The sequence below is a fragment of the Chelonoidis abingdonii genome, chromosome 19, assembly GCF_003597395.2.
Source record: "Chelonoidis abingdonii isolate Lonesome George chromosome 19, CheloAbing_2.0, whole genome shotgun sequence".
NCBI lineage: Eukaryota > Metazoa > Chordata > Testudines > Testudinidae > Chelonoidis > Chelonoidis abingdonii.
The window spans coordinates 1,851,338-1,861,478 of NC_133787.1; the positions used below are offsets into that span (position 1 = coordinate 1,851,338).

Genomic DNA, 10,141 nt, shown 5'->3' on the forward strand with positions numbered 1-10,141 from the left:
CAGCAGATGGCACAACATGGCTGCTAACCATCATCATCATCCCATGGGTGCTCCTGGCCGACCTCGGTGAGGTTAGCCGGGGGCGCCTGGACAAAAATGGGAATGACTCCAGGTCATTCTCTTCTTTAAATGTCGTCTCATGGAGATTCGGTCCTGCCTGGAATATCATGCCAGCTGTAGGCTTCTGCCTCAGGTTGCTCTCCCAGGCCTTGGCTACACTTGAGAATTACAGCGCAATAAAGCCCCCAACAGCGCTGTAACTCACTCCCTGTCCACACTGGCAAGGCACATACAGCGCTATATCTCTGCGGTTACAGCACTGCTTGTACTCCACCTCCCTGAGAGGAATAACAGCTGCTGTGGAGTGGCAGAGATGCTGCCGCTCCAGTGTAACTGGGGAGCAACCTTATTAAGCAGTGATTGACCTCTGGAAACTCCCCATAATCCTTTTAGGTGAAGGGTCCCCTCCTTGTTTTGTTGTAAACTCTGGGCTCCTGAGCTGCTTGTCAAAAATCCAAACACAGCTCCTGTTTGCTGTGAATGAGCAGAAGTAGGCAGGGGGGCGGCACACTTTGGAATACCCAGTTTGCTTGAAGAGAGAAGCGGCGCAGTGCATGGGGCAGGGCGGGGTCCGTTTTGGCAAGCGGCTGCTTATCTGGTCTATGAGAAAAAAACAAACGGCTGCTGTTTGCTTTTAGTGAGTGAGGGGTTGGAGGAGGGAGGTGGGGTCAGAACTTGCAAGGCAGCTGCTGACACAGTGTTGGCACTCCAAAAATCCACTCTGTCTCCACCCCACCCCTTTTGAAAAACACGTTGCAGCCACTTGAACGCTGGGATAGCTGCCCATAATGCACCGCTCCCAATGCCACTGCAGATGCTGCAAATGTGGCCACAACAGTGCGCTGGCAGCTGGCACTGTGGCCAGACTGCAGCACTTTCCCTACTCAGCTGTATGAAGACAAGTTTAACTCCCAGCGCTGTACAGCTGCAAATGTAGCCAAACCCCCAGTCAGCAGCACCACACAGTCGCACCTGCCCCAGCCTACCCCTTGCTCCCATGGCTCATGAAGCCTGGACAGTAGTAAGGAGCAGTTCAACTATACGCTGAGCAAGTGCAGAATAGTCATTCACTCTGCTTCCCTGTAAGCCAACCGCCCTCCCCTCCCCACTTTGATTGCTGCTTGCAGAGGCCATAAAGTCAGTGTTGTTTCAAATTCATGCATTCTTTATTACTTCATCACACAAATGGGGGGATAACTGCCACGGTAGCATAGGAGGGGTGGGGGAGGAGGGAAGCACAGGGGTGGGATAGTTGCTGGGGCACCCCTAGAACGGCATGCAGCTCATCATAGAAACGGCACGTCTGGGGCTCTGACCTGGAACAGCCCTTTACCTCTCTGGTTCTTTGGCAGATTTGCCTGATATTCCAGGCAGGACTGAATCCCCATTAGATGAAACTTAAAGAAGGGAATGACCTGGAGTCACCTCCATTTATGTCCAGGCGCCCCCGGCCAACCTCACCGAGGCCGGCCAGGAGCACCCATGTCTGCCCAGGCATCCACGACAGACCTCACCGAGGCTGGCCAGGAGCACCCATGTCTGTCCAGAAGCCCCTGACCGACATCACCGAGGCCGGCCAGGAGCACCTATGTCTGCCCAGGCACCTCTGACCGATCTCACCAACCTCACTGAGGCTGGCCATGAGGAACCAGGAGACAGCAGCAGACAGTACAATACAGCTGCTAACCATCTTTGCTAACTTGCAAAGGCAAGGAGCTGCTGCTGTATAGCACTGCAGCACCCTGTCTGCCAGCAGCACCCAGGAGCCGTGCGGTGACAGTGAGCTGAGGGGGCTCCATGCTTGCCGTGGTATGGTGTCTGCACAGGTAACGCAGGAAAAAAGGAGCGAAACAAGTTTTTTGCCGTTGCTTTCATGGAGGGAAGAGTGGGGGGGGGGCCGCGGCGGCTGATGACGTGTACCCAAAACCACCTGTGACAATGTTTTTGACCCATCATGCATTGGGAGCTCAACCCAGACTCCCAATGTGCAGCGGAGACTGTGGAAACTGTGGGATAGCTACCACAGCGCAATGCTCCGAAAGTCGATACTAGCCTCTGTACTGTGGACGCGCTCCATCAACTTAATGTGCTTAGCAGGGACACACACAATCAACTGTATCAAATCGATTTCGAAAAAATTGACTTCTATTAAATCAACCTAATTTCGTAGTGTAGACATACCCAGAGATGTTGTGCTTGCGAGAGGGGAAGTATTGCCTCCTAGAATTGCCTAGGGGTTGGTATGTAATTGGCTCAGGTCACTGGGTGGGTGATTGAGCCGGTTTTGCATTGCGTTATTGAAACAGAAACCCGTGACACTGAACTCAGACAGGCAGAAGGGTTACACTAGCAACACCTATCTGCTGTTTATTATTTTCACATACCTCAGCAAAATGCTATTTTTTCTCAGTGTACTCCAAGAGCAAAAGCTTACACACCAGCTTTAATATATTTTAGTACAGAGGATGCTGGGGGAAATGGTTCGCTTTAGCATAAATGTGGATTATCTCAAAAATACCTAATATTGGACAAGTAATTTTGGGAACATGCACCTTGGTGAAGGGCTCAGAGCACCCTGCCTCTGCCCAGAACTCAGCCTCTCTCCCTCCTTAGTGTGGTCTAGTGGTTAGAGAGCAGAAGATTGAGAGTTAGGCTCCGGGGTTCAGAAAGAGACACTGAACACCTCTCTCTCTCAGGATGTTCTCAAAAGAAGAAGTAGCCAGGCCTGTGACAGCTCCCTGCAGCATTGCCTCAACTCATTCATACTCCTGATTACTCCCAGGCAGTTGGCACCAAGATAGGGCTCATACCTCACTGAGGCCAGCCAGGAGCCCCCATGTCTGCCCACCTGCATCCGACGAAGTGGGTATTCACCCACGAAAGCTCACGCTCCAAAACGTCTGTTAGTCTATAAGGTGCCACAGGATTCTCTGCTGCTTTTACGGATCCAGACTAACACGGCTACCCCTCTGATACTTGATACCTCACGTTGTGACACCTGACAGCAGACGCTGCTAAAGCAGACTCCCGTGCAGTGTGATGTGCAGCCACCTTCATTGTCTGGTGCTTGAGCAGGTTCAGAGCATGCACCACGGGCCTTGGCTGCGGACAAACCCAGACACCATGTACCTGGTACATGAGGGTGAGATGGGACAGAATTGGAGGAGGCCCTTCACCCCACAGCTCATGTGGGCAGCACCACGATCCCCAAGGGTGGCAGCTGCCCCATGTGCTCCAGTCTGTGGATGTCCCCCAGGTTGGCTCCTTCCTGCCGAGTGCAGAGTAGAATCTCTTCATCTCCCAGAAGGGCCAAGTCCCCCCATGTAGGCCTGTGGGGAAGACTCTCCCTTTGGTGATGGTGCCTATCCCTCTCCTGGCTGGTCTCGCTCTGTATGGAAAGCCCACCTAGGCTCCATGAGCGAGCCATCCCCTGTGGATCCTCCTGGCTCTCCCTTCCATGCGCAGGGAAAATGTGACCCCGTCCCCGTCTCCTGGAGAACTGCCCTTCACAACCAATGGGCCTACTGGTCTTTCCCCTGGGTACATGCCAACCAGGTAGGCAACAGGAAGGGAGGACTTTCTCATCCCCAAAGGGTCCCTTACCCCACGAAGAGAAAGAGCTGATACACCCAGTGACTCCTGGCCGCCCCCGTCCCAGCGCCCTCTGTGCTGTTTTGAGGGTAGGGGCACCTTGGACCGGGTTACAGAATGTGGGCCTGTATGTCTTGGCGTGGCTAACTCAATACGTTGCACTAGTGTGGGGAAAAGGGTGTGTGTAACGTCCTGTAGGGTCTCTCTGGGACCTCTTCCCTGAGGCAGTGACTGCTCAGTGTGGTGTCTGTTTCTGGGTGAACTGGGCTCTCTCCTTAGATGGGGGATTGCAAGTTAGTCTGCGCTTCAGGACTTGGGATGAGGATACCCCTTAACAACTCCTGGGCCCCCTCCAAAGACTCTTGAAACCCAGCTGCAGTTGGCCTGAGAGAAACCCTCCCGGAGGATGTTCCCTGGAGACCTGAACAACCTGGTGTTCTTCTCACACCTGGCCGTCACAAAATCCACTCCCAGCCTGCCCAGTGGCCTGCTCACCCTTCTCCATCCAGCAGCTGCTCAGCTCCTCCCACACAGGCCAGCTCTGGGCTTTGACTGTGGTGGGAGGAATCAGTGAGAACCATCACATGGAGCCGCCCCCACCCACATGGCAGCTCCACCCGTAGCGCAGCCTGTGGCTGTCACACCAGGCCAGGCAGGGCTCAGGCAGGGTTGTTACATTAGAACAGTGGGTTTATTGAGGACACAGGCACGGCTGACGGCGCTGTCACTGGAACGGCCTGACCCAGGGCTCCTGTCAAGTGGCCAGGGGGCGTCTCACCAGGGAAGAACTTTCCCTTCCCAGCTCATGAAGGCCCCATTGTCCTTCTCAGAGAGCGTCGGGAGCACGTTCAGGATCCCTCGGACACTTGCATCCACCGTCAGTGGGGCCTGCATGGGGCAAAGGAGAGAGTGAGGGGGAGAAACTTGCCCGGGGGAAAGATCAGGATCGGCTCCAGGGCTGGCCCAGGGGAAGGGACCTAGAGCCTTGCAACCAAACTGGAACCTGACGGGACACAACTACAGGTGTCGGACTTGGTCAGGTGGAATCTGAAAACACCTGACACACTGACTGGGGTCTCTCATTACCTTCTTCTGCCGTGGGATTGGTGAGGTGGTGGCAGCATTTCTGTGCTCCTGCTGGCTACCATCACCTCACCGCGCTGTGCATGCTGTGGAGCGAGTGTGCTGATTACTGGCAGCCCCTCTCGCCTGGCAGCACACATTGCTCAGTGAGGCGGTGGTGGCTGGCATGAGCAGGGCATGCAGCCACTGCCATGCTGACCCCACGGGCGTGAGGCAGCTGGAGATGGATGGCTGGCATGGGGTGGGCCAAGGGGAAGCCCCCACCAGGCTGAGCCCAATGGACAAGGTGGCAGAAGTGACATAGACACAAATTCAGGGGCAGTGTCAGCTTCAGATTGGATCTGGTTTGAAAACAACCTGACATTCTTGGATTGGTTCGGGTCTAGTTGGGCTTAAAATCTGGCCCAAACTATCAGATCTGGCCTGGTGCTGGTCCAGGCCGCTAGGTGCCCATGGGTGAGACCAGGATCTCCCTAGGGCCAGCCATAACCATGAGAGGCCAACCCAGGTCACTGTCCCCTGATGCTGGGTGGGGAACTGGGGCAGGATCCCCATGCAGATACCTGCATACAGGTGCCCATGATGACCAGGTCCCACCTCCCCCAGCTCCCCATAGCAGCAGCTCTGCTGACATTTGCTTTGCGATGCCAGGAGCCAGAGGAACCAAGGAAGTAGCAGCAGGGGGATCAATGCCCAGGACACAGTGCTGAATCCCCAGGAGGTGGGATCTGATGACAGGCTTATTGCAACAGTTTTCCTCCATACCGGTCGAAAGTGGAGGGGGCGACAGGTTACAGCGTAACCATTCCCCCTATGATGAACATGAGGTTACAACTGGCCTCTCCCAGCAAGGTACCTACCGTGAAGCTCCCCATGTCAGTCTGCACCCAGCCAGGATGAACAGCGATGCTCAGGATCCCATCTCCTCCATACCCCAAGGATTGGCACTTGGTGAGCATGTTCAGAGCAGCCTGTGGGCAAGACATCATGAGCAGAGACAGCAGTGTGTGGGGAAGGGGAATGAGCCCTAAAGGAAATGATCCCAGATCCTGAGGGCAGGGAAGGGAGAGAGAAACAAGCAGGTAAGGACCCTGGTGTGAGCTGCAGTCTCTGATGCTCGATGGGGACAACAAGGTGCTCTCAGGGGCATGGCCATGGGGAAGGGGATGTAGCTGCACTTTGATCAGCCACAGCTACTGCGTAGCTTCAGGGGGGCTGTGACAGCTGAGTACAAGTTAGAGCAGTGCTGAGGCTGCTCTAGGTTTTTTGCATGATCAGGGGGTGGCAGAGGAAGTGTAAATGTGGCATCGATTCTCCTTTCTTTTCCCCAAGCTTTCACCAGGGGCAGAAGCAGGATCTGCTCCCCTCCATTTAAAGCTAGTGATGGCTCTCAAAACTGGGTGTATTTGCCCCTAGGAAGGGCTATAATTAATAGCTCCGTAGTGGCTCTCCCCTGTCTGTGCTGAGACTGGCTATTGTAGGGGCTGAGGAGCCCATGCGCTTTCCCAGTGTGGGGATTTCCCTGATGGGATACACACCATGGAAGGTTCCTCACTGAGGGGAAATCCGGGAGCTGACCTGAATTCCAGGCAGCTGAACAACAGCTGGTCCCCCCTGGCACAGCAGTGGAAGCTAGAAGGGCTGGGCAGGAGGGCAGGGAACATGGGTAAAGCACTGAGTGACACTGAGCACGTCCTGTACCTTGCTGCAGCGATAGGCAATAGCTTGGCCCAAATGCCAGATAAAGACATTCTGGATGGAGCCGCCCTCACTGGACATGTTGACAATGGCCGCCTTGCTGCAGCTCAGCCCTTTCTGGTTGCTTCCCTGGGCAGCCTTCTTCAGCAAGGGCAGGAACGCCTGGGCAATGGGGAGAAAAGAGCATCCCCGGGTCAGCTTAGGAGAAAGGAACCCGGGTTGTGAGGCTGTGGCACCGGAACAGAGCAGGCCAAGGGGCCGTGGCCCTCCCACTTTTGAAAGTGGACAGGCCCAGTCCCCTGCTCCTCCTCTTGCCCCCAAGGCCCCACCCTCTCGTCAGGCTGGAGGCTGGAGCCTGGCCAGGTAAGAGTGGACCGGGGAGCCATGGACCCTCCACCTGCCCGGGGAGGGGTGGTAGGTGGTGAGAGCAGCCACCTGCCTGTGTCCCTGACCTTCAGCCTCCCTACCCAGGGCAGATGGAGGGTCTGAGGCTCCCCTCTTACCGGGGCCCAGCTATGGCTCTTCGGCCACCGAGGCTCTGCTCCAGACCAGGCCAGATGCCGGAGCCAGGTTGGGATAAGGGTCACGCGGGCAGCTTTGGGGAGCTGTGGGCCTTCCACCTGCACCGGCTCTCCAGCCCAACTATGGCTTCTGGCTTGACCGGGAGGCAGGGCTTTGGGGGGGAAGAGAAGGGGCAGGAGCAGGACCATGGAGGGGGCAAGACCTCGTCACCTCCCAATTTTAGGAAGAATCCATTGCCTGTGTTGTGAGGCTCCTCACCACCACCTGCCCTTAGTGGGAAGCAGTCTGGTCTGTGCCAGCTGTGGATCAGCTTCCTGAAACCACCAGCCTCCGGCGACACAAGCCCTGCCCTCCAGGCCCCCGCAGGCCTCGCTCTCTACAGGTTAGTGATAGACACACACCAACCCCCAAGTTTTCTGACCATTCCGTATAGTGTCCAGTCGTTTTATCCACTGAACACCCACAGAATTACCAGGCCTGCTGTTCCCAAAGGAAAGGATGCACCAGCCAGTAAGATCAGCTCAGGATCATCACTTTGCTTAGCACCCTAGCACATAGATCTATTTATAATGAAAACAAGAAGATGTTTATTATCAAAGACCAGAAAGTCAAGTGAGTGAGAGTAAGGATTTTGGAAACAAATGGTTACACAGAAAACAAAATCAATAACACGCTTTCTAGGGAAGAAACTTAACTAGGAAGTCTCCTCCTGTCTAAAGAAGCTTGTCTCACCCAAAGTTCTCTCCGTTGTTTTCAACCAAGCCTGGCTGGGATCCCTTTTCATGAAGCAAACTCCCTGCGTGCTCACTTTCTCAGTGAAGGATTTCACCATGTCTTCTTTGTCCCCCATACATACTCAGGCAAAGCTTTGAAGTGTGTACACACAGACGCACCCATACCCGCGCTTTGTGTTTTCCTGTTACTTTTCTGTCTTTGAAGGTTTCACAATCCTTCATTAGCATTCAGTTTAGACTGGTGAGAGGAGACCCACTGGGAACTAAACAATACTTAGTTTCCATGGAAACTGCCAGGTAGATAAACATTTCTTTTCTGACAAAAAACCTGTGTATGGACATAACTCCTTATCCTGCATCTGTACGTGCATTTCAGAATTATATTCATGCCCAGGGTGACATCGACTTTTATTGGAGACCTCACATGCTGCTCTTTGGTGAACAAGAATGCACACACCAGACTCATCAGGCCCCTATAACCTCTTGCCAGTGGACATTACGAGGTTTCTGTGTCATTGTGGGTGTCCTGCACCTGAGGGTCAAGCTCTTGGCTTGGCCTGCCTACACGTTGGACCTCTGCCATCTGCCACTTCTGGGGAGGTTTGGAGGAAGCAGTCACTGCGTTGCTTGGCTGCAGCTCAGCACACACTGTGCTACATTCACAGTTAAGTTAGACTCATCCCATGAACTGCATCTAAGGAAGGCTGAGCTGCTGCTGAATCGGAAGCTGTAGGCGGAGGAAGGGTCCAGAGAGGCCTGAGAGCCTTAGACAGAATCTAACAAGCAATAGATGCATTTGGCAAAGGAGTGAAACTCACCCCTGAGAATCCCCTTCCTACTGCTTTACTGGGGACTATTTATTGAAGAGAAAGGGTATGCTGCAGAACCCCCTCCCCCCTTTTCCTTAAGTAATTATTCTAATGGAGACTATTTGTTATGGAGAAAGGATACTCTGGAAACCATCACCACCCTTTGTTTTAAGGGAACGAAATCTACTGTGGGAGCTGGACTCTACTGGTTTGTAGCCCCACGAGGGGCGGAACTAGGGGTAAATCCACAAAAGGATCAGGTGCCTAACCTCCAGATTTAGACACCTAATTCTCAGTTTTAGTCATTGCTGTGATCCACAAAACCATTGCTCGGCAGCTGCCTAATTGTGCAGGTGCCTAACTTTCTGCTGTAAAAGTTCTCTAGGCCCCCAAGCTTCTCACTCTGACCATGCGCCCTGTAGCCTCACTCTTAGCATCCAGACACCATCTCCTGGCTGAGCTCCAGAGTGATCCTCAAACCCAGAGAAGACAGGCATTCCTCCACTGACCTTGCCTGTGGGGCCTGATCCGGTGGGCCTGCTCAGAGGCCACTTAACTACACACAAAATGGCAGAGGTGGAGGAGATAGAGACCTCTCTTATAAGCTAACTCGGGCTTTGTGCATCACATTGTTCTTGCAGCGATCGTCTATATGCTTAAAAGTTAGGCAGTATTGCGAAGCCAGTCCACCTGTAGATCTTGGCCTATGGATTCATTTCTCAGGTGGTTAAAATCCTACAATCATAGAATATCAGGGTTGGAAGGGACCTCAGGAGGTATCTAGTCCAACCTCCTGCTCAAAGCAGGACCAATCCCCAACTAAATCATCCCAGCCACGGTTTTGTCAAGCTGGGCCTTAAAAACCTCTTAAGGCCCTGCAGCGTGAGGTGTAAACAACCAAAGGCCCCCGCATTGATCCAGTAACTAGAATCCAGGGGAAGGGAAGATTTCTAGCCTAAGCAAAATCAAACTGAAGTGCAGCTGGCGACGTGCCCTTGGTCGGAGCTGTTACCTGGCTCACCAGCAGGGGTCCCGTCACATTTGTTGTGTACACAAGGGACATGTTCTCCGGTGTCTCAGACTCTAGTGTGCCATTGTTCCCTATCGCAGCGTTGTTTATCAACAGATTCAGCCCCGAGCCTTTCAGATGCTCCTCAACTCTGGCTGCTGCCGCCTTGATGCTGGCTGGGTCTGTAGCTTCTATAGAGACAGAGCAGGGGGTTCAGGTGCATGATTCCTCCTCCCTCATGTCACCCCATAGCATACCCTTCTCCCAGCGGGAATGAGAGGTAGGAGAGGGGGTGGAAGTTGGGAGGAAAAGTTGCTGCTGGGTCCAGAGAAGTGGAGTTGTACCGGGGCAACAATAGGAAAGGATAATGATAATAAATAATAATAATTAGTTATTTGGACAATCTTAGTAGTAGAGTTAAAAATCCCAAATTTATTGTAATTAGTGAATATTTCAGATGTGTGCAGTTGATCTACATTAGACAAAGAACTGGAATGATCTAAAACTATTTTTGAATGCATTGTAGGTGAGAGAACTGATCAGTTGGATGTGTGAGGCTCCATCCCAGAGCATGACAGAGCTGCCCAGGTGTGATTGTCACACGAGGGACCTGGCACATGGTGGCCCTGGAGCTT

General features: G+C 53.5%; 1 protein-coding gene across 1 annotated transcript; it reads right to left on the minus strand.

Moving 5' to 3' along the window:
• Nucleotides 1–4,144: 4,144 nt before the first annotated feature.
• Nucleotides 4,145–9,654, minus strand: LOC116819005 (C-signal-like). Its single transcript, XM_032770330.2, has 4 exons — nt 9,510–9,654; nt 6,436–6,594; nt 5,595–5,705; nt 4,145–4,539 (listed from the first exon to the last, which is right to left on the minus strand). Exons 1-4 carry the CDS (start codon nt 9,558–9,560, stop codon nt 4,426–4,428), a joined length of 435 nt encoding a protein of 144 aa, XP_032626221.1. The 5' UTR covers nt 9,561–9,654; the 3' UTR covers nt 4,145–4,425.
• Between the last annotated feature and the right edge of the window lie 487 nt (nt 9,655–10,141).